General features: G+C 38.7%; 1 protein-coding gene across 1 annotated transcript in view; it reads left to right on the top strand.

Annotated features, from left to right (window-relative positions):
• The window catches only part of TRPM7 (transient receptor potential cation channel subfamily M member 7), a 135,026-nt gene that overhangs the window by 99,154 nt on the left and 11,025 nt on the right, over nucleotides 1–24,847 (top strand). The window contains exons 29-37 of the mRNA XM_080678086.1: nucleotides 4,335–4,431; nucleotides 13,355–13,425; nucleotides 15,254–15,288; nucleotides 17,703–17,728; nucleotides 22,030–22,080; nucleotides 22,160–22,225; nucleotides 22,721–23,004; nucleotides 23,122–23,204; nucleotides 23,368–23,573. Of these exons, the coding sequence (XP_080534212.1) occupies nucleotides 4,335–4,431; nucleotides 13,355–13,425; nucleotides 15,254–15,288; nucleotides 17,703–17,728; nucleotides 22,030–22,080; nucleotides 22,160–22,225; nucleotides 22,721–23,004; nucleotides 23,122–23,204; nucleotides 23,368–23,573 (919 nt within the window). The remainder of the gene's footprint in view (nucleotides 1–4,334; nucleotides 4,432–13,354; nucleotides 13,426–15,253; nucleotides 15,289–17,702; nucleotides 17,729–22,029; nucleotides 22,081–22,159; nucleotides 22,226–22,720; nucleotides 23,005–23,121; nucleotides 23,205–23,367; nucleotides 23,574–24,847) is intronic.

Below are 24,847 nucleotides of genomic sequence, written 5' to 3' on the forward strand. Positions count from 1 at the left end.
TAAGAAATCTAGAAGAATAAGATCTTAGACCACTGAATTAGGTGGCCTACAATAATGCAATTACAGTATATTGGAGGCTTCAAAATAAAAATTGTGAAGATTGTAAGGGAATAAAGGAATTAATATCACTATATTCAACAGTAACGGTGGTTCAAGAGCTTGAATGAGTAGCAGAATTATTAAAGGCTTTTCTTCTTAATTTGCTTAGAAAATAGATTTATGAATGTTTTAATATGAAAGGAGAAAATTAAAGTTTTAAAATAATTGTATCTCTTGATTAATCTTTGAGTTTCTTATAATGAGGGAGAACTGATTGGAATTATTTCAAAAACAAGAAGACTCGGATAGGGTGAAATTGAGCACTTAAAATGATAATCTTGGGCAGAAAAGTATAACTTCTTTTGAGACAGGAGGACTGATAGAGAGTTGTCCAATATTTTGAGTTGGAAAAAAAATATTGCTAAATCTCTTCTCTAACTTATCACTTAAGATATGTGTGTTTTAGTGTATATAAATTATACATGATTTTTTTTAATTAAAAGGAATAAAATAATCTTGGGAGTTTATTGATTATTTGAACCAGCCGGTGTGGCTCAAAGTTGATATAAGTGTCAACCTATGAACCAGGAGGTCATGTTCAATTCCTTGTCAGGACACATGCCTGGGTTACAGGCTCGATCCCCAGGGGGGGCCATGCAGGAGACAACTGATCAGTGATTCTCTCTCATCATTGATGTTTAAATCTCTCTCCCTTCTCTGAAATCAATTTTAAAAAATAGTTTATTTGAGTCAAAATGATGATACATGCCAGGGATCAAGATTTCAAATGCTCCTGGTTAATACTTTTAAGGCACTTGTTTTTCCAGTAAGGCTGATGAGTGGAGTACATGAGATAGAGAAGGTTTAGTGTAGCCACTGTGTGAAGTTGTTAAGGAGTCAACAGAAAACCAGGAATATGATTTGTCAGCTACAGAGTTGAAAATAGCATGAATTTTTACTAGTCATATCAGCACTTGGATTTTAGCTTGGAAAACTCTGAAGGCTGTCTAGATATGGGGAAAGTAAATCTTTAGAGTGATTCTGACTAGAGAATTAGCATGACGCTACAGTAAAAGGTTAGAACTGCTAACTAGCTAGAACTCTTAATAGTTGTCAGATCACATCAGTACCTCAAATTCAACATCATCTCCCTGCTCAGCAGACACATTTCTCCTCCTGTATTTTCCAGCTCTGTTAATAGCATCAGCATTTCTAGTTCACGGGAGCAGAACTGCACTCCTGTTTCTCCCTTACTACCACAGCTAAATCAACTGGTTTTGCTTCCAAAATATTTTTTTAGTACCTCTGCTTCTTTCAGTTACCCGAAGGTTTCCTTCTCTAATTTTTATTCCACTGAAATTTTAAAATATCTCTAACAAGGTGTCACAACAGGATCATCACCCAGAGATGCCATCATTTATTTTTTTTATCCTCATCCAAGGATAGAATTATTGATTTGGGAGGGACAGACAGACAGACATCAGTCTGCTGCCTCCTATATGAGCTCCGACAGGGGATCAAACCCACAACCTAGGTAAGTGTCCTGACCAGGAATTGAACCCGCAACCGTTTTTTTTTTTTTATATTTTATTGATTCTTTACAGAGAGGAAGGGAGAGGGATAGAGAGTTAGAAACATCGATGGGAGAGAAACATCGATCAGCTGCCTCTTGCACACCTCCCACTGGGGATGTGCCCGCAACCCAGGTACATGCCCTTGACTAGAATCGAACCTGGGACCCTTCAGTCCGCAGGCTGACGCTCTATCCACTGAGCCAAACCGGTCAGGGTGAACCTGCAACCTTTTCTTGCACCAGATGACACTTTAATCAGTGGAGCCACCCAGCCAGAGCTAGGTGGCATTATTTTGCTGTTGTGAAACACTTGTTATATACAGGAAATCCTTTAGGATAAATGGACATTTCTTTCTTTTTTTAAATTTTATTGATTTCAGAGAGGGAGGGAGAGATAGAAACATCGATGATGAGAGAGAATAATTGATCAGCTGCCTCCTGCACGCCCCCTACTGGGGATCGAGCCTGCAACCCAAGCATGTGCCCTTGACCGGAATCGAACCTGGGACATTCCAGTTCACAGTCCAATGCTCTATCCACTGAGCCAAACCAGCCAGGGCTAAATGGACATTTATTTTTCTTCTTTATTGATTAAGGTATTACATATGTGTCCTTATCCCCCCATTGCCCCCCACCCCCCTCACTCATGTCCTCACCCCCCTGGTGTCTGTGTCCATTGGTTAGGTTTATATGCATGCGTACAAGTCCTTTGGTTGATCTCTTCCCCTTACCCCCACCTTCTCCTACCTTCCCTCTGAGGTTTGAGCATCTGATCGATGCTTCTCTGTCTCTGGATCTGTTCTGGTTCATCAGTGTTTTTTGTTTGTTTAATTTCTTTATTGATTAAGGTATTACATATGTGTCCTTATCCCTCCATTACCCGCCCCCAGTACCCTGCCCCACTTATGCCCTCACCCCCCCTGTTGTCTGTGTCCATTGGTTAGGCTTATATGCATGCATACAAGTTTTTTGGTTGATCTCTCCCCCTTACCCCCACCCCTTCCCCTACCTTCCCTCTGAGGTTTGAGCATCTGATTGATGTTTCTCTGTCTCTGGATATGTTCTGGTTCATCATTTTATGTTGTTCATTATAATCCACAAATGAGTGAGATCATATGATATTTATCTTTCTCTGACTGACTTATTTCACTTACCATAATGCTCTCCAGCTCCACCCATGCTATTGCAAATGGTAGGAGTTCCTTCCTTTTTACAGCAGCATAGTATTCCATTGTGTAGATGTACCACAGTTTTTTAATCCACTCATCTACTGATGGACACTTAGGCTGTTTCCAAATCAAAGCTATTAAATGGACATTTCCTAATGGGAAAGGGTAAGCGTCAGGGTTTCCCACACAGATTTCACCTTTTAACAGTGAACTTATTACTAAATGGACTTAATGCAGAAGTATGCTGAAAATTTTTAAATGAGCAGATAACTTGTTGGTAAAAACAAAAAGGAATTACAAGTTTCCATGAGTTGGCAGAAAAGTGGGAGCTGTGTTTTGAATTAAATAATTTGGAGTAATTTAATTAGAGGAAAAGAACGCAAACTATAATATTAGAATATTAAGCTCTAGCTCATGGTGGTAAGAAACTGAGTTCTTGAACATTTGTGGGTTATATACCCCTCTGAAAACTATAGATCCTCTTCACAGAAAAATGAATATATACAAAAATTTTTCTATTAAGGTATAGATTTTTACAAATACCTTGAAACACACTCATCAATCCCACATTAGAGTTTCTAACTAATGTGTCATTGCAGCATAGCTTATATATTAAAAAAAGTACTTTTAAAGTTTCATCATAGTGTGACCTGTTTATAGATGAAAAGAGGAAACAACCGAAGGTATCAGATCTTCTCCATATTACTTTAATGCAATTCATTACTTTATCTGGAAAAATAAATCGGTAAAAGAAGAAAGAATTAGTTATTGAATACTAAAATATGCAGGTAGAACAGTTGAAACATGAATATTTAGCAAAACATTTTTGTGACTCCAAAATAATCCTTCTACAAATAAGAATTTAATAAGGAGGGTTGGGTTAGAAACTGATGAGAAAGGGAATGTATTGTCAATGAATACAAATTGGACAATTGGGTAGAAATGTGTAAAAGTCTGTTTATCTTCTCATATAACTTCATAAGCTCAGATGAATTCCAAATTTAAGTGTAAAAATTCAAATTATAAAAAACTTAATTTTATAAAAAATCATATAAAACTTAAGAAAATAGAAATACTAAGTTAGTAAAACCAGGGCTGTTTCCTAAGCATATAAAGAATAGAAAATATTAAGGGAAGGATGTAAAGAGATTTAAGTACTTAAAAAGGTAAAGCATAGATAAGTCAAAGTAATTTAGAAAAAAAATAGAAATTTGACAAGTAATGGTCAGATAGATCTTTGTTATATAAATAGCTCATAGAAACTAATAATGCTACCAAAACACCCCAAAAGAAATTGCCCTTCCCCCGCCTTTACCCTCTAAATCACTATTATCACTATAAGTGTTAGTATAAAATAGGAGCAACAATAGCAGGTGGGATATTTTGATGCAGTTTTTTTATATTAACATTGAAGAAAATAATTGTAATTTGTAATATAACCTTTGGTATCCAGGTAGAATAATAAAGCACATTAAACTAAATAGATCTACTTAGTACAATGATTTGAAATTAATTTTAATTGTTTTTAAATTGTATGTATGTACAATATACAGAATGATATTCCTTCTGAAAACACTTTGAAACACCTGAGTTCTCATGCTGGATTTACTGAGTGTCACCAAACTTCTGTTCCTCTTCGTTCAGAACAAGGTGAGTGTTTTGACTCTGAATTATGTTACCAAGCATACACATTTAAGCTTTAAATGTATTTTATGTATATCACACATATGAGTAATGAATGTTTCATGAGTCAAAAAGTGAAGATTCTGGCACATCAGTGTTGCTGTAACCTTGAATAAAACACATAATTCTAACATTCTAATACTTTTTTAAATGTTTTATTGATTTTAGAGGGAAGGAGAGGGATAGAAATACAGAAACATTGATGAGAGAGAAACTTTTATCTGTATAGTAATTTAGTCAACCTGTTTTTCTAACTTAACTTTTAAAAATAGCTAATATGTCCCTGGCCAGTGTGGCTCAGTTAGTTGGGCTTCATTGCCTTCAGGGCACATGCCCGGGTTGCTGGCTCGTTTCCCAATAGGAGGTGTGCAGGAGATGGTCATTCGATGTTTTCCTCTCACATTGACGTTTTCTCTCTGTTCCTCTCCTTCCCTTTCTGTCTAAAAAATAAATAAAAATATTTTTAAAGAATAAATTATAAATGAATAATAATAAATAAAGCAAAAACAGCTAATACATTTACTTAGTTCAAAATAAAATACAAGCACTTTGAAAATTAATCTCTCTCATTCCGACACTACATATGACCAGTGTTGTTTTTTTTATCTTTTAGAATTTCATGCTTATTCAATCATGCATGACAATATAGTCTTTTCTACCTCTCTCATCTTTTCTACAAAAGGTAGCATACCATACATTGTTGCTTTGCACTTTGATTTAAAAATTAAATGACGTAGTGTTGTTTGCATATCTTTTTTATGAGTCAGTTATAGATGCACATAAATTTATTATTCAGCTTCTCAGTTATGTACATAAAACTTTTATTAGGTTGCTTAAGAAAAATAGCACTACCTTGTCCCTCTCACCATCATTTACCCTTTCATTCTCTTTTGGTAAACAACACTATCAAGTAAGGTTTATTCCAGAAATACAAGTTGGTTTAACATTCAAAAATATAATTAATGCATGATAATAAATTAAAGGAGGAAAATCAGTTTTTTTTATTCCATAATGGCGGCGGAATAGACAGACGTGTTCCGAGCCTTGTCCCGGAGCAGAAAGAAAGAACAGCTGAGGGTCGCGCAAGGAGTGTTTGTTGGCTGGTTGGGAGACAGCTGAATTCCAGAAGGAGGTGGGGGACTGCTGAACGGGGTTCCCCTGACCTGGCAGCACGAACTGCGGCTGGGTCCCCTCCCGGAGCTGCGGGCTTGGACGCGGAGTCTGCGCCATCTTGATCCGGAAAGTGGAGCTTATCTGAAGCCTGAGAATCCACAACGGCGGCACCCCAGGAACAGCTGCGAGCCCCAGAACAACGCTCCCCAACTGGCGCAAGCACACGGGTTCAGAGAAGCTCTACACTCCACCACGGAAAGGTCAGATTTCGCCTGGGATAAGGAGAGAGAGAACTACATAACCAGACACCCAGAGAAGAGAGACCATGGGGAGACAAAGAAGCAGCCCGCATATGAAAGAAAAGCAGGCATCACCAGAAAAGGAAGTAAACGAAATGGAGGCAAGCAACCTTCCAGAAAAAGAATTCAGAGAAATGGTCATAAGGTGGCTGAAAAGAATGGAAGACAAATTCGACAATATGACCAAGAACCAAGAGGAAATGAAGAAGAACCAAGAAGAAATGAAAAATGACATCGCTGCTGTAAAGAACTCAATAGAAAGCATCAAGAGTAGACTAGAAGAAGCAGAGGACCGCATCAGTGAGCTAGAAGACAAGATGGAAAAAAATACCCAAGAAAAGCAACTTCTAGAAAAAAAAATTAAAAGGCAGGAGGAGAGTCTAAGGGAACTTTGGGACAACACGAAACAAAACAACATCCGCATAATAGGGGTTCCAGAAGGAAAGGAAGCTGAGCAAGGAATAGAAAACCTCTTTGAAGAAATAATGACAGAAAATTTCCCAGATATAGGGAAGAAAAAACCCACACAAATCCAAGAAGCTCACAGAGTCCCAAGCAAAATGAACCCCAAAAGACCGACGCCAAGGCACATTATAATTAAATTGGCAAACACCAACGACAAAGTAAGAATCTTAAAAGCAGCAAGAGAGAGACAGAAAGTTACATACAAAGGAACCCCCATCAGACTAGCAACTGATTTCTCAACAGAAACTCATCAGGCCAGAAGGGAATGGAATGAAATATACAAAGTCATGCAAAGGAAGGGGCTGAATCCAAGAATACTGTACCCAGCAAGGCTGTCAATCAAAATTGAAGGTGAAATCAGGAGCTTCACAGACAAAAAAGGCCTAAGGGAATTTATTACCACCAAACCAGCAATGCAAGAAATGCTAAAGGGTCTACTGTAAAAAAAAAAAAAAAGAAAGAAAGAAAGAAAGAAACAGGAAGCGAAGAAGTAACACAGGGGTAAAGAATAGGAATGGCGACAAATAAGTACCTATCAATAATAACTTTAAATGTAAATGGATTAAATGCCCCAATCAAAAGACATAGGGTAACAGATTGGATAAGAAAACACGACCCATATATCTGCTGTCTACAAGAAACCCACCTCAGAAAAAAAGACGCACACAGACTGAGGGTGAAGGGATGGAAAAAGGTTTTCCAGGCAAATGGAACTGAAAAAAAAGCTGGGGTAGCAATACTTATTTCTGACAAATTAGATCTCAAACTGAAGGACATAACAAGAGATAAGGAAGGCCATTTCATAATACTAAAGGGAGCAATCCAACAAGAAGAAATAACTCTGGTAAACATATATGCACCCAATACAGGAGCACCCAAATACATAAAAAAACTCCTGGAAGATATCAAGGGAGACATTGACAGCAATACAATCATAGTAGGAGACTTTAATACCCCACTATCACCATTGGACAAATCCTCTAAACAAAACATCAGCAAAGAAACATCAATCCTAAATGACTCACTAGACCAGATGGAATTAATTGACATCTTCAGAACATTTCACCCCAAAGCCACAGAATATACATTCTTCTCAAGCGCACATGGGTCATTTTCAAAGATAGACCATATGTTGGGACATAGGCAAAGTCTCTTCAAATTCAAGAAGATAGAAATCATATCAAGCATCTTCTCAGACCACAGTGGCATAAAACTGGAAATCAACTACAATAAAAACAACCCAAAGAAATCAAACACATGGAGACTAAACAGCATGCTATTAAACCATGACTGGGTTACCAGAGAGATCAAAGAAGAAATAAAAAACATCATGACAACAAATGACAATGAAAACACTACAATCCAAAATCTATGGGACACAGCGAAAGCAGTCTTGAGAGGGAAGTTCATAGCTCTACAAGCCTACTGCAAAAAACAAGAAACAGGGGTAATAAATTACCTAACCCAACAACTCAAAGAGTTAGAAAAAGAGCAACAAGAAAAGCCCAGTGTAAGCAGAAGGAAGGAAATAATAAAGATCAGAGCACAGATAAACGACATAGAGACCAAAGAAACAATACAAAAGATCAACAAAACCAAGAGCTGGTTCTTTGAAAGGATAAACAAGATTGATGAACCTCTAGCCAGGCTCACCAAGAAGCAAAGGGAGAGGACCCAAATAAACAAGATCAGAAATGAAAGAGGTGAAATAACAACAGATCCCGCCGAAATACAAAGGATTGTTAAAAAATACTACGAACAACTCTATTCCAACAAACTGGACAACCTGGAGGAAATGGACATATTCCTAGAAAAAGATAACCTTCCAAAACTCAATCAGGAAGAATCTAAACAGCTCAACATGCCAGTAACTATGGAAGAAATTGAAGCAGTCATCAAAGAGCTTCCGGCAAACAAAAGCCCGGGGCCAGACGGCTTCACAGGAGAGTTCTACCAAACATTCAAGGAAGAACTAAAACCTATCCTCCTCAGACTATTCCAAAAAATTCAAGAGGAAGGAACACTTCCAAGCTCCTTCTATGAAGCCAGCATCACCCTAATACCAAAACCAGATAAAGACAACACAATGAAAGAGAATTACAGGCCAATATCCCTCATGAATGTAGATGCCAAAATCCTCAACAAAATTCTAGCAAATAGGATCCAGCAGTACATCAGAAAGATCATACACCATGACCAAGTAGGGTTTATCCCAGGAATGCAAGGATGGTTCAATATCCGCAAATCAATAAATGTGATACATCACATAAACAAATTGAGAGATAAAAATCACATAGTCATATCAATTGATGCAGAAAAAGCATTTGACAAAATCCAACACCCTTTCTTGATAAAAACTCTCAACAAGGTGGGAATAGAAGGATCATACCTCAACATCATAAAAGCTATATATGATAAACCCACAGCTAACATCATACTCAATGGGCAAAAACTAAAACCATTTCCCCTAAGAACAGGAACAAGACAGGGATGCCCACTCTCACCACTCCTGTTTGACATAGTACTGGAAGTATTAGCCACTGCAATTAGACAAGAAGAAGAAATAAAAGGCATCCAAATTGGAAAAGAAGAAGTAAAGCTGTCCTTATTTGCAGATGACATGATATTGTACATAAAAAACCCGAAAGACTCCATCAAAAAACTAACAGACTTAATAAATGAATTCGGCAATGTAGCAGGATACAAAATTAACACCAAGAAATCTATGGCATTTCTATACACCAACAATGAACTTACAGAAAGAGAGACCAAAAAAGCAATCCCATTTTCCATCGCACCAAAAAAATTAAGATACTTAGGATTAAACCTAACCAAGGAGGTAAAAGACCTATATGCGGAAAACTACAGGACACTGAAAAAAGAGATAGAGGAAGATGTAAACAGATGGAAGAACATACCATGTTCATGGATTGGTAGAATCAACATCATTAAAATGTCCATACTACCCAAAGCAATCTATAGATTCAATGCACTCCCCATTAAAATACCAACGGCGTATTTCACAGACCTAGAAAGAACTCTCCAAAAATTCATCTGGAATAAAAAAAGACCCCGAATAGCCACAGCAATCCTGAGAAAGAAGAATAAAGTAGGAGGGATCTCAATACCAGATTTCAAGCTGTATTACAAAGCCACTGTCCTCAAAACAGCCTGGTACTGGCACAAGAACAGACATATAGATCAATGGAACAGAATAGAGAATCCAGATATCGACCCAAACCAATATGCGCATTTAATATTTGACAAAGGAGGCATGAGCATACAATGGAGTCAAGACAGTCTCTTTAATAAATGGTGTTGGGAAAATTGGACAGATACATGCAAAAAAATGAAACTAGATCACCAACTTACACCATACACAAAAATAAACTCAAAATGGGTACAGGACTTAAATATAAGACGGGAAACCATAAAAATACTAGAGGAATCCACAGGCAGCAAAATCTCAGACATATGCCAAAAGAACTTTTTCAGTGAGACTGCCCCTAGGGCAATGGAAGCCAAACAGAAAATAAACAAATGGGACTACATCAAAATAAAAAGCTTTTGCACAGCAAAAGAAACCATCAACAAAACAACAAGAAACCCCACTGTATGGGAGAACATATTTGCAAATGGTATCACTGATAAAGGTTTAATTTCCAACATCTACAGGCAGCTTATACAACTTAATAAAAGGAAGATAAATGATCCAATAAAAAAATGGGCAACGGACCTAAATAGAAGCTTTTCGAAAGAAGACAGAAGGAAGGCCAAGAGACACATGAAAACATGCTCAAAGTCACTAATTATCCGAGAGATGCAAATCAAAACGACAATGCGATACCATCTCACACCTGTCAGAATGGCTATCATCAACAAATCAACAAACAACAAGTGTTGGCGAGGATGCGGAGAAAAAGGAACCCTCGTGCACTGCTGGTGGGAATGCAGACTGGTGCAGCCACTGTGGAGAACAGTATGGAGTTTCCTCAAAAAACTGAAAATGGAACTCCCATTTGACCCAGTAATCCCACTCCTAGGAATATATCCTAAGAAACCAGAAACACCAATCAGAAAGGATATATGCACCCCTATGTTCATAGCAGCACAATTTACAATAGCTAAGATTTGGAAACAGCCTAGGTGCCCGTCAGCAGATGACTGGATCAGAAAACTATGGTACATCTACACAATGGAATACTATGCTGCCGTAAAAAAGAAGGAATTACTACCATTTGTAGGCACTTGGATGGAATTAGAGAACATTATGCTAAGTGAAATAAGCCAGTCAATGAAAGAAAAATACCACATGATCCCACTCATTTGGGGATAATGAAAAACATTATAAACTGATGAACAAAAAGATAGTTACAGAGGCAGTAAAGCATCAAACAGACTGTCAAATTACAGTGGTAAGGTTAGGGAGAGGTGGGGGAAATAAGAGATCAACTGAAGGACTTATATGCATGTATATAAGAGTAACCAACGGATGCAAAACATTGGGGGGTGAGGGCATGTATGGGAGTGGGGTGGGGGTGGGGGGCAATGGTAAGATATGTACACATATAATACCTTAATAAAAATTTGAAAAAAAAAAAAAATAAAGGAGGAAAATCATGTGATTATCTCAATAGCTACAGAAAAGGCATTTGATGAAAATCAACATTCATTCATGATTAAAACTCTTAGAAAAGTGAAAATTACGAGTTTCCTTAATCTGAATAAAGTATATCTCCAAAAAGTTATCACGAATATTACACTTCATAATGAAATATTAAAAGTCCTAAGTGGGTCACAAGACAAGAATTCTGGCTGATACTGTTTCTATTTAACATTCTAGCCAGAGCAATCAGGGAAGGAAAATAAATGGTAGATGGATTAGGAGGGAAGAAATAAAACTCATTATTTTCAGATAACATGGATATTATTTCTAAAGTTAACGTGCTTATAATTTTTATACCCTCATATTTCAGTTTTAGGCAATACTTGTTAACCTTTGCTTGGAAAAGGCAATGCTTGAACTCCCCCCCCCCCCCCCCCCGCCCAACGTACACACACCTCTCTGTTCCCCAGACAAACACCTTTGCCCTTTTCCAACAGTATAGTTATATCATAATTTTGATTAGATGAACACGAGATTCTCTGCTACTTGGCTAAATTTCTTCAAGGTATTCTGTCAATTTCATCATCTTGAAAAAGTTTGCCCGTATTCTTCTAATATATTTCAGTCTGGTCTTTTTGCCCTTGGAATACAAATTTGGTTAGAAGATTTCCATTCACCATATATTCAGAGGTTTTCGTTTATTGTATCATTATTGGTAAATTCTCTCTAAGTTAATTTATAACTTAACATCCTGACTTTTTTTTTAAAAATAGGCTTATTTCTAGTTTGTTTAGAATCAACAAAATAGGTATGACAAATGTGGCATCTTAAATCAGGAGGAAAAATGAAATGTTCTGTTTTTGCCGTTACAATGAAATGATACATCAACAAGATTACTAATTACAACATTGTTTGTTATAGGCAAGATAATGAAATCAGACCAAATGTTCATCTTAGGTGTTTGGTTAAATAAATTACTATGTATCCATAGTATGAAGTTCAATATAGCATTAAAATAAAATAGAACTGCCCTAACCGGTTTGGCTCAGTGGATAGAGCGTCGGCCTGCGGACTCAAGGGTCCCGGGTTCGATTCCGGACAAGGGCATGTACCTTGGTTGCGGACACATACCCAGTAGGGAGTGTGCAGGAGGCAGCTGATCGATGTTTCTCTCTCATCGATGTTTCTAGCTCTCTATCCCTCTCTCTTCCTCTCTGTAAAAAATCAATAAAATATATTAAAATAAATAAATAAATAAAATAGAACTCTGTGTACTGATATACATAGATCTCCATGGTTAAGCTTTAAAATCCAACAACCAATATTCCTTAAGATATCCTATCTAATAAAGAGGGAATATGCTAATTGACCCTCATGCCATTGCAAAGATGGCCACTCCCACAGCCAATAAGAAGGGCCACAACCAATAAGGAGGGAATATGCAAATTGACTGTCACACCCTCAAAGATGGCAGCGCCCACAGCCGCAAGATGGCGGCACCCAGTCCCCTCAACCCTGCTGGAGTCCCCCAGTCCCCTCAGCCCCCCAGCCGCCCAGGGCCGGCCCGAGGCACAGGCAAGCCTCAGGTGGCAGCTGCCCGGGGCCACCCGAGGCTCAGGTAACGAGGGCCGGCCGAGGCTTGCGCTGCCTACAGTGGTAGCAGCAGAGGTGTGATGGGGGTGCCGCCTTCCCCTGATCACCGGGTCGCCTCCCGCCCCTGAGGGATCCCGGACTGTGAGAGGGGGCAGGCCATGCTGACGGAGCCCCCCTCCAGTGCATGAATTTTCATGCACTGGGCCTCTAGTATAATGTATATTATGATACCATTTATGTAAAAAATGAAGGGAAGGTGGGGGTACATATACATAGACGCAAACACCCAAAATATTCCTGAAAGGATACACAAGAAATGTGGGAACAGAGGAAGAAGAGCAAGACTTTTTTCTTCATACTCTTGTTTCCTGTTGCCTTTTCTCAAAAATAAATTGAGTAATTTTTTTTTAAAAATATATTTTATTGATTTTTTACAGAGAGGAAGGGAGAGGGATAGAGAGTTAGAAACATCGATGAGAGAGAGACATCGATCAGCTGCCTCCTGCACACCCCCTACTGGGGATGTGCCTGCAACCAAGGTACATGCCCTTGACCGGAATCGAACCCGGGACCCTTCAGTCCGCAGGCCGACGCTCTATCCACTGAGCCAAACCGGTTTCGGCTAAATTGAGTAATTTTGATGTCCTGCCAAGAAACCCATGGGCCTCATGTAATTCTGATGTTCAGCAGAGCTTAGGGAAGGATAAATTGTCTTATGAATGTTATACTATGCCTAGAAACACTTTGTGTTCAGTTAGTTGGTTTTTGTAAAAATATTTAGTTGTATAACTTTTGTTTTCCAATTTTCTTTAAGTGAAAAGTAGCAGTAGAAGGCCATCTCCAGAAGAAACTCATGAAGTAGACTCCAAAGCAGCTTTACTACCGGTTTGTACATTTCAATTAAACAGTGCATCTTTTTAAATGCACATTTGTTAGAGAAGAGCTAAAAGATGGTGATATTTTAGATTATATCTGGCTTTCAAAAGAATTTTTACCTGAGAAAACTGACATCTCTATGGTAGTTTTAGAAAAGAGTTTCTTCCTGTAGTGCATAGCCAGGAATTCTTAAAAAAAAAAATTTTTTTTTTTTTTTTCAAAAAAAGAAAGGTAGGAACCTCTGTTTGAATTGAAACTTATTATATGAAGTAATTCCCAGCCAAATGAGGTAATATTTGCTTTTATAAACCCTTTTTAAAAGCAGAAAAATTGTTTCTTTATAGTTAAGTACAGAAATCAGTGCTCTCAATTACGATCCTGGATTGTCAAGAACATTATTAACTTTCAGCTATACGGAGATAGATTATATTATTAAAATTCATGTTATTTGAAAAAGTTATTTGAATGGGGAAAGGGGGTTCGTGAACAGTTTCACAGTCACAATTACTTTTTCTGGAAGGATCCATCTTGAACTTAAACTGCACAGTATTGCCCCAAATACAATTCCATTGAAAATGACCTCACAGTGCCAAATTACAAAGCTCATGGGAGTCAGCCCTGGCCGGTAACTCAGTTGATTAGAGCACTGTCCTGATATGTCAAGGTTGCAGGTTAGACCTCCAGTCAGAGCATGTACAAGAAGCAACCAATGAATGCAATAAATAAGTGGAACAACAAAGCTCTTGGGAGTCAACTTATACAGATAGTATTAGAACTCTAACAACTAAAGATAGCAGAATTATTGGTTACAGATTGTAAAGTATGATTAAAGTAATTAAAGCCATAAAAGAAAGTATTACAAATAATGAAAAAATACTATTCAAAAAGACTGGCAAATTTGAAATAAATAACTCATTGGAGGTGAAAATAATAGATTAGGCACAGCAGAACAGAGAATTGCTCAATTGGACCAGAATGTAATGATACTTAGACGGAAAATATACTAAACAAAGAAATATGGAAAATACCTCTAAATTGGCCTTGAAAGGATAGAATTTGAATAGATTATAAATGGCTTAGAATTTTGCAAAATGCTGAAATATATGTATATTTGAATTCAGGAAGTGTAGCCCAAACTGGGGAAGTAAAAATAAATCCACAGCTATAAATATCATTATAAAACTACTGAATGAAAACGATATGCACACATACACACAGATAAAGACTTCAATGAAAAGTGCCTAAATGTTACTAGTGATTTCTTTGTTCACAATTTGCAGTATTTTAATTTCTCTCTTTTTTTTTAACTTTAAAATATATATATATATATATATATATATATATATATATATATATATATATATATTTTATTGATTTCAGAGAGAGGGAGAGGGAGATAGAAACATCAATGATAAGAATCATTGATCAGCTGCCTCCTGCATGTCCCCAGGGGGGATCTAGCCCTGCAACCTGGACATGTACTCTGATTGGGAATTGAATGTGACCTCCTGGTTCATAGGTTGACGCTCAACCACTGAGCCACCAGTCAGGCTAATTTTTCTCTTAACACTTTGATGTGTTTTTCTTTTGGCAAGGGGCACATCTTATCTTTGAAGTCATAGAAACAGATGCATATTTAAAGAAAATAAAATAGCTACCAAAAGCTAGGCTATATGTTAAAGGATATAACACTCATGAAATTCTTTATTCCACCTTGTGGAATGGCATTATTTATTATTATTTTTAGCCCTTCATTCTTAAAACAGTGCTAAACATTTCTGATTAATCTAGAGATATTTTTATTTAACTTTTTGTTTGTGTTTGTTTTTGACTAAAGGATTGGTTACAAGATAGACCATCAGACAGAGAAATGTAAGTAAGCCTTTTCTTATCATTATCCTGTCAAGTATCATAGTCTTTTTTTTTTTTTCTCTTTGCATCATCCCTGTAACACTCCTTTATCAACGGGTAATGATTATTTTAGCATCTCCTTAACATCGAAGAGGTTGGGGAAACTTGTTCATTATGAGTTAATTATTAATTTAAATATATAATTTTATCTAGTTATACTATAATTATAGTCAGATTATAATTACAACTAAATAAAATCGTCTTTATAATGATACAATTATGATTTTATTATTTAGTTTTGTTTTCAACGTTATCTTAAATTTGTTCAAAGACCTAGTTTGACACTTTAGTTCTGCATTTGCACAATTACTTTGCCCATCATTCTAAGCAACAAACCTTGCACTGGTTTTGTTTGGAAAGCACTTTGGTAATTAGAGCAATAATACACAGAGAGCCTCCCTACAGGGGGACCCACTAGAAAGCTGGAAACAAAAGGCAATCTGATGGTAATCATCCCCAGAAAGTAAAAATTTTTAGTATAGGTTAAAGATAAGAATAAAAGACAATTTCTGTGTTTCCAGCTTGTGAATTAGTATGCTAGGATTCCAAAGAACATTTTTAAAAAGCCTTTGATATCCATTTGATACTAGAAGTATGGTAGAGTTACACTCTGATATGGACTACTTGAGAAGGAAAGCCAGTTTGATGGAGATTATTCCACAGTCTTTCCCCCATTTCTTTCTGTGCATCAGAAATAGATGTGAATATATTCAGAAGGAAATAAATCAAATGCCCCATGGATACGCATTTGTTGAAATTCTTTGGGTACCCTGGCCCTGAATGACATTTGGAAAACCTGTCTATATCAGACTTTTTCAGAGAATACTGTCTTTTATGGCCAAAACCATAGAAAGTAAAATACAGAATAGGTACTTAAATAGTTGATTTATTTTTAATCCTCACCTGAGGATATACTTATTGATTTTAGAAAAAGGGGGAGAGAGAGAGAGAGAGAGAGAGAGAGAGAGAGAGAGAGAAACATTGATGTGAGAGAGAACATTGATTGGTTGCCTTCCATTTGTGCCCTGACTGGAAATTGAATCCACAACTGTTCAATAAATGGGACGACGCTCCCACCAACTGAGCCACACTGGCTAGGACAAAATTGATTTAATTTAGCTAACAGAACATTGTCTTAAAGATGTTGATCCTCTGGGGGAGGTCAATGGGGAACAAAAAGGAGACATATGTACTACTATTTGTAATACTTCAAACAATTTTTAAAAAATGGTATTTTGTGCAAAAAGGTTTTGAATAAATGAAGGTTAAATTTGAAAAAAAAAAAAAAGATATTGATCCTTAGAAGTACTCAGAAAGGTGGAGCTGATCAGCATTCTTTGGGTGCTGAGAAAAGTGTGGCTTAGCAGCAAAGAATGATGCTAGGGTCAAAATACTTCTTATAAAAATTTTTATGTTATTACAAATTAACAGGAAACATCAGGATCAGATAGAATGTAACAACTAGAAAGAGACTGCAAAGGTCCTGTACTCCAAGAGGTACTTTGTGGTCTAGTTCTTTCAGTCCTTAGCAAGGCACAGAGCTGTATAATGGGAGAGCTAAGCCTCTAATCCATTTTTCATTTTCCATTTCACTCTCCTTTACACCTATTTCTCTAATTTGCACTGAAATCATGGAATTAATAGAACCTCCACACTCAGTACTTCTATACATTGATATGAATAATAAATTCAGTATTGAAAAAATTTTGTTCAACATTGCAAAATGACATCTATTTACTTTTCTCTCAGTTCTTTGCCCATCAGTTCTATTGAACTATTTTTTAAATCCTACAGTCATTTTAAGGCATTGTTATATTGAGTCTTCATAAATAGAAATGTCATGGAATATTGTATCATTAGTATTGAACTATCAGTTTGACACCAGACTACTACTAATATTTATATAAGCATAAATTGGAGGTGCAGGTTGTTGATAAAGTATATGCATATGGATATCTACATATTCATGTATGCATTTAGCATTAGCTTAAGGGAAAGGGCAGATAGTTAAACAAAAGTGAATCTGGCCCAGCCAGTGTGGCTCAGTGGTTGAGCATCAACCCAAGAACCAAGAGGTCATAGGTTTGGTTCCTAGTTGGAGCACATGCCCAGGTTTCGGGCTTGATCCTTAGTTGGGAGCATGCAGGAGGCAGCCCGATAGATGATTCTCTCTCATCGATGTTTTTATATCTCTATCGCTCTCCCTACCTCTCTCTAAAAATCAATAAAAACATATTAAAATTTTAAAAAGTGAATCTGAACCTCAGAATTCCTTAGTAACGTATTAAATCATAATTTCATGAAGTAAAAAATTATGGGTAGCTAAAACTAAAGTTGTGACATAACTTACAATATATTTTTTGGTATTTCTTTAGACCCTCTGAAGAAGGAACATTAAATGGTGAGTCCATGTGATAGATTTATTGTGAAAAAAGTGAGGATCATATATGATTTATTATAGCAAGTACTACATTATCCTAACATTTTAGACTTTGTGTTTTAAAAAGCCAATGCAATACAAAGTTCTTCCCTCAACTAGCTTTTCTTCAATATAGATATTTCACAAACACATGAAGTCACTGTGTGAATGATGGCCTCTTTACTACCACCCACCCCCTTCATCCCTACAGCTCAGCCTGTTCCTTTCCTTATATTCCATGTTAGTGAATGATGCTGTTTCAGCTAGGTAGTTAAAACATGAGTGGGAGTTATTCTTGGCCCCCTTGACCTTGTACTCACAAAGTCCTGTTGCAGTTACCTCCTAAATATGTCTAGAATTTATCTTCCACTATACATCCTCCTTTCAGTTTAGAACTTCATCATTTTTACCAGTAAACCTTTTATTGAAGTGTACTAGTGGTCCGGTGCACAAAATTCGTGCATGGGGGGGCGGGGGTGTCCCTCAGCCCAGCCTGCACCATCTCCAATCTGGGACCCCTTGAGGGATGTCTGACTGCCCGTTTAGGCCCGATCCCCGTAGGATCGGGCCTAAACGGGCAGTCGGACATCCCTCTCACAATCCAGGACTGCTGGCTCCCAACTGCTAGCCTTCCTGATTGCCCCTAACTGCTTCTGCCTGCCAGCCTGATCACCCCCTAACCACTCCCCTGCCAGCCTGATTGATGCCTAACTGCTCCCCTGCCAGCCTATTTGCCCCTAACTGCCCTCCCCTGCAGGCCTGGTCACCCCTAACTGCCCTCCCCTGCAGGCCTGGTCCCCCCCAACTGCTCTTCCCTGCAGGCCTGGGTCCTCCCCAACTGCTCTTCCCTGCAGGCCTGGGTCCTCCCCAACTGCCCTTCCCTGCAGGCCCAGTCGCCCCCAACTTCTCTCCTCTGCCGGCCTGGTCACCCCTAACTGCCCTCCTCTGCAGGCTTGATCGCCCCCAATTGCCCTCCCTTGCAGGCCTGGTCCCTCCCAACTGCCCTCCCCTGCTGGCCTGATCGCACACAACTGCCCTCCCTTGCAGGCCTGGTCCCTCCCAACTGCCCTCCCCTGCTGGCCATCTTGTGGTGGCCATCTTGTGTCCACATGGGGGCAGTCATCTTTGACCACATGGGAGCAGCCATCTTGTGCGTTGGAGTGATGGTCAATTTGCATATTATTCTTTGATTAGATAGGATAGAGGCCTGGTGCACAGGTGGGCCAGCTGGTTTGCCCTGAAGGGTATCCTGGATCAGGGTGGGGGTTCCCTTGGGGCATGGGGTGGCCTGGGCGAGGAGCCTGTGGTGGTTTGCAGGCCGGCCACGCCCCCCCAGTGACCCAAGCGGAGGACCTGGGATCTGGGATTTATTTATCTTCCACAATTGAAACTTTGTAGCCTGGAATGGAGCCAAGCCTTCTGCTCGCTCTGTGGCGGCAACCATTTCTGTTGGGATTTATTTATCTTCTATAATTGAAACTTTGTAGCCTTAAGTGGAGGCCAAGGCAGGCCAGGGCTGCAGAAGCTTGGCTTCCTCCATTGCCAGGGGCAACCCTAGCCTCCTGTTTTCTCCAGCTCTGTGGCTGCCGCCATTTTTGTTGGGATTTATTTATTTTCTATCATTGTAGTTACCTCCTAAATACGTTTGTAGCATTGAGTGGAGGCCTGGGCCGGCAAGAGCAGGTGGAAAGCTTGGCTTCCTCCATTGCCAGGGAAACCCAAGCCTCCCTACTGCTCTCTCTGTGGCCGCAGCATCTTGGTTAGGTTTATTAGCATATTCGCTCCTGATTGGCTTGTGGGTGTGGCTTATGGGTGTAGTGGAGGTACAGTCAATTTGCATATTACTCTTTTATTAGATAGGACTAGAGGCCCGGTGCATGAAATTCGTGCACGGCGGGGGAGTGTCCCTCAGCCCAGCCTACACCCTCTCCAATCTGGGACCCCTCAAGGGATGTCCGACTGCCCGTTTAGGCCCGATACCAGTGGGATTGGGCCTAAACAGGCAGTCAGACATCTCTCTCACAATCCAAGACTGTTGGATCCCAACTGCTTGCCTGCCTGCCTGCCTGATTGCCCCTAATCGCTTCTGCCTGCCAGCCTGATCACTCTCTAACCACTCCCCTGCTGGCCTGATCGATGCTTAAATGCTCCCCTGCTGGCCCGATTGCCTCTAACTGCCCTTCCCTGGTGGCCTGGTCACCCCTAACTGCCCTCCCCTGCCGACCCGATTGTACCTAACTGCCCTCCCCTGCAGGTCTGGTCGCTCCCAACTGCCCTCCCCTGCAGGCCTGGTCCCCGCCTACTGTCCTCCCAGTGGCCTGGGTCCCCCCCCAACTGCCCTCCTCTGCAGGTCTGCTCGCCCCCAACTGCCCTCCTCTGCCAGCCCGGTCACCCCTAACTGCCCTCCACTGCTGGCCTGATCGCCCACAACTGTCCTCCCCTGCAGGCCATCTTGTGGCTACCATCTTGTGTCCACATGGGGGCGGCCATCTTGTGTGTTGGAGTGACAATCAATTTGCATATTACTCTTTTATTAGATAGGATAATATGTATATAGAAGAGTGCAGATAAGCCTCCATGTCAGTGAATTCTCACTAAGTGAGCATACCCATGTAATCAGCCCCCAGATCCCGAAACAGAATATTGCCAATATTCCAGCTCCTTATGTCCTCTTGTTAGAACCCCCTGTCTCCAAATAACATAGTAGATTGGTTTGTATGAGTCTGAGAAAGAGAGAGAGGGAGAGAGTGTGTGTGTGTGCGCGCATGTGTGTGTGTGTAGTATATAAATTGAATCATACAATATGTACTGTTGTGTCTAGCTTCCTCCTCACATATGTTTTATGAAATTCATCAATATTGCTGTGTGTAGTGGTATTTATGCATTCTCACTACTATACACAATTTCCTAGTGTGAAAATACTTAATTTACTTATCCATACTATTATTTGATGGGCATTTCAGTAGCTTACAGTGTGTGGCTATTGTGAATAGTGTTGTTAGGAGCATTCTTGTTTATGTTGTTTGGGAAATATACCTAGGAATGGAATTGCTAGGTAATAGAGTATGCATATGTTCACATTTAGTAGTTACTGCAAATAGGTTTCCAAAGTGGTTGTGCCAGTTTGTCCTCCCTTCTGGTCTACCTTCTATTCTGTCACCAAAATGATTCTTCTGAAAGATCTGATCTTGTCACTCCTCTGCTTTACATTTTCCTCACTGTCATTGCACAAAGCCCAGTGTCCTTTCTTAGTACAGTATATTTGGCTCTTAACAATTTGGTATTCCTTGCTTTTGTAGCTTTACCTCCTATAGCTATGCCTATCATCTTGCTCATTAATTTGCAATCTTGGTTACATATCCGAATACTTGTAGAGAATCATTTGTATGATGATATATACCTACAGAATTAGAATAATTTGGAGTGAGCTCTGGCTAGGTGTACGTTGAAAAAACCCCACAGATGATTTTTATATCAGCCTTCAAACTCTCTTAAACTAGGAGGCGTTTGTTACCTCCCTGCTCTATAGTACTATTTTGTGAGTATGTACTTATGTATATACCAGAGGCCCAGTGCATGAATTCGTGCATGGGTGGGGTCCAGAGTGTTGGGGGCCCATCGGGGCCTGGATCAGGCTGGTTGGCTACCGCAGTGCGCATTATAGCCACCAGTCTTTCTGGTCGTTCTGCCGTTCCGGTTGCTGGGCTTTTACATATATAGATACTATATGCTTATCACTCAACATTAAAACTTTTGACTAACCTCCTTCTGCAAGACAATAGGTTATTTTTTCATATATATTTTAGAAGCTTAACACATAGCATATTCCACTTATTTTCCATCTTTCTCACTACAGTTAAAAAGTAAAGTCCTCAATTAAATTTAGAGATGGAGGGGCTTTTTTTCATGTTTCACATTACAGAAATTCATCTTTTCGTGGTCATCATACTAAAATAGTTACATGGCCACAGGCCCCAGCCCCAAAGGTCCAAAACTGAAAGATATTTCTCTTTTTGAGCATGGGGTATAGAAGCATGCATTTAGGACAGGAGAGTGAAGCATGTGCTTTTTCTCTCCAGGTGTCTGAGTGCACACTTACCACTAATCTGATATAGTGAAATGGGGTAATATGGCACATGATGGACATGTTTCGTTGTTTTTTATGTTTTTGTGAAGAGAGAGATTACCTGAAGGAAACTTAGGATGTTTATATGAGAATATCTGAGCAAAAATTTATGCTGCATTAGTACCTTTAAAAGGGTCTCATTTGTTTGTTATTTTAGGTCTTGCTTCTCCATTTAAGGCAGTTATGGATACAAATTACTATTACTCAGGTCAGTAACATTAAAAACAAAATTTAATAATATTTTAAGCTTTTAGGGATTTCATTTTTTCTCTCTCATTTTTATGCAGCTGTGGAAAGAAATAACTTGATGAGATTATCCCAGAGCATTCCATTTACACCTGTGCCTCCAAGAGGTAAATCCAAAAAGTTAAAGAAATAAAGGGGAAAAATCAATCCTCTATTAATATATGATTCTTAGTTATAACATAGAACATGGGTGTTAATAGACGAATCACACTAAGAAGTGTTGATTTCATATAAATTTAATTAGCCTGACTACTACAAGAGTCAGGTATGTATCAAAAGTATTGAATTTCTGTTTTTTGTATATCCAGCAGTGGTGTACTCTAATTCAGATAATTCATTGTCGAGTAATGAAAGCATAGATAAATTGACATCACTGGATTTGTGGAACAGAGACTTTTAACCTCTTGTCTAAAAGGTTAACTTAGAAGTGTATACTAGTCTGGTTGCTTTCTAAAAGTTTGTTGCCCTTTATAAAACTACAACTTAGCTCAATTCTTTTATTTCTTACTTTATCTTAACCAGATACCTTTCAGTTTTTATCCTACGTTGTCATTTTTAAAGTGTCATAATTTGACCTCAAAATGTATTCATTCATGTTGCAGGTGAGCCCGTCACAGTGTATCGCTTGGAAGAGAGTTCGCCCAGCATATTGAATAACAGCATGTCTTCTTGGTCACAGTTAGGCCTCTGTGCCAAAATAGAGTTTTTAAGTAAAGAAGAGATGGGAGGAGGTTTACGGAGAGCTGTCAAAGTACAGTGTACCTGGTCAGAGCATGATATCCTCAAATCAGGGCATCTTTATATTATCAAATCTTTTCTTCCTGAGGTGGTTAACACATGGTCAAGTATTTACAAAGAAGATACGGTTCTGCATCTCTGTCTTAGAGTAAGTGCTGGTGAATGCATAACGGTGGAACATTATGTTTTCACTTCTAAAGTATAATAAACCAGATAAAATTGTAGTGGTAATATTGAACAAGGGTTTGTTTTTTCTGTTCTGTAGGAAATTCAGCAACAGAGAGCAGCACAAAAGCTCACATTTGCCTTCAACCAAATGAAACCCAAATCCATACCATATTCTCCGAGGTAAGTTTCTAAATTTTTCTGGGATATATAAATGTTATGTGGACAGCATTCTCTTTTGACCTTATTATTGATGTTTAATATGTAATTATTTGCTTTATTTTAAAGATCAATTAGAACTTTTTTAACAAAACTACTACTAATATCTGTAACTATTTTTCTTAAGGTTCCTTGAAGTTTTCCTGCTGTATTGCCATTCAGCAGGGCAGTGGTTTGCTGTGGAAGAATGTATGACTGGAGAATTTAGAAAATACAATAATAATAACGGTGATGAGATTATTCCAACTAATACACTGGAAGAGATCATGTTAGCATTTAGCCACTGGACTTACGAATATACAAGAGGGGAATTGCTGGTACTTGATTTACAAGGTAAATCGATTGAAATATCGCTGAAGTGAAATTGTGCAGTAGGTTCTCAACTATTCATGTGTTATGAATAATGTACAGAAATCTGCTAATTTATAGGTAGATAAAATCTTAGGTCAGTAGAAATTGTTTTAAAAGCAAGTCAATAACAGCCATAGCATATAGCCATCAGAGCCCTGAATTGTGGTATATGCCTATCTTAATTGTTATTTAGGTAATACAGATATTTTGAGAAGCAAAAATAACCTATTCTGCTCTTATATGTGTAGCCTTACTCTTTTAAAAGTATGAAGACTGTTTCTTTAAAACACAAGTATATCTATTGTTCCTGGTGTTATGTTTTATCTCTCACTGTGAACTAAACTACCTAAATATTTAGTGGCTTAAAACAAAATATTTAGTGGCTTAAGACAATCATTTTATTTGCTTGTAATTCTTTGGTTGGGGAATTTGGATGGGGCATAGTGGGGATTGCTTATCTCTGTTGCTCCCTCAGAGGGTTTGAATGACTGGATACTAGCTTGCCTAGCTTGACTGGAGTCAAATGCCTGAGGTCTCTGTTTAGTGACAGCTGAATTTGTCAGTTCTCCACCAAGTGATTAGCTCATTTTGCTTTCTCATAGCATCAGAGTTTCAGGTAGCTAGACTTCTTTCATGGTAGCTGGTTTCTTCCAGAGAGAAAGCAGAAACTCTTAGAGCCAGGCCAGAACTGGCCCAGATCCCTCCTACCACATTTTACTGCTCAGGGCAAGTAATGAGAACAGCCCAGATTTAAACCAGCACTTGATCAGTGGAGCAGCATGTTAAAAAACAAACAAAAAAATGTGGCTTGGAGAAGGCAGGTTTTCTCAATGTAATGTCAGTGCAACTTCATGGTAGGGCCAGAAGTAAGTAAAACTGAGCGAGTTTCCAGCTTTTCCTGGATGATAGTTTTACATTATAGCTTTTTTTTTAATATATTGATTTCAGAGAGGAAGGGAAAGTGAAAGAGAGATAGAAACATCAATGATGGGAGAGAAACTTTGATTAGCTGCCTCCTGCATGCCCCCTACTGGGATCCCACCCACAACCCAGGCATGTGCCCTGACTGGGAATGGAACTGTAATCTCCTGGTTGACCATCGCTCAACCACTGAGCCACCCCAGCTGGGTCAGAGTCTTATTCTTTATGTTATCTGAATCTTTTTTAGGAAGATATATTCATACAGGGTGGGCAAAAGTAGGTTTACTGTTTTTTTAAGTGGCCTATAGATTATGCCTCTATGACCCTAGTTTTTC

This window comes from Plecotus auritus (genome assembly GCF_963455305.1).
Source record: "Plecotus auritus genome assembly, chromosome: 1".
In the NCBI taxonomy this organism is placed as follows: Eukaryota; Metazoa; Chordata; class Mammalia; order Chiroptera; family Vespertilionidae; genus Plecotus; species Plecotus auritus.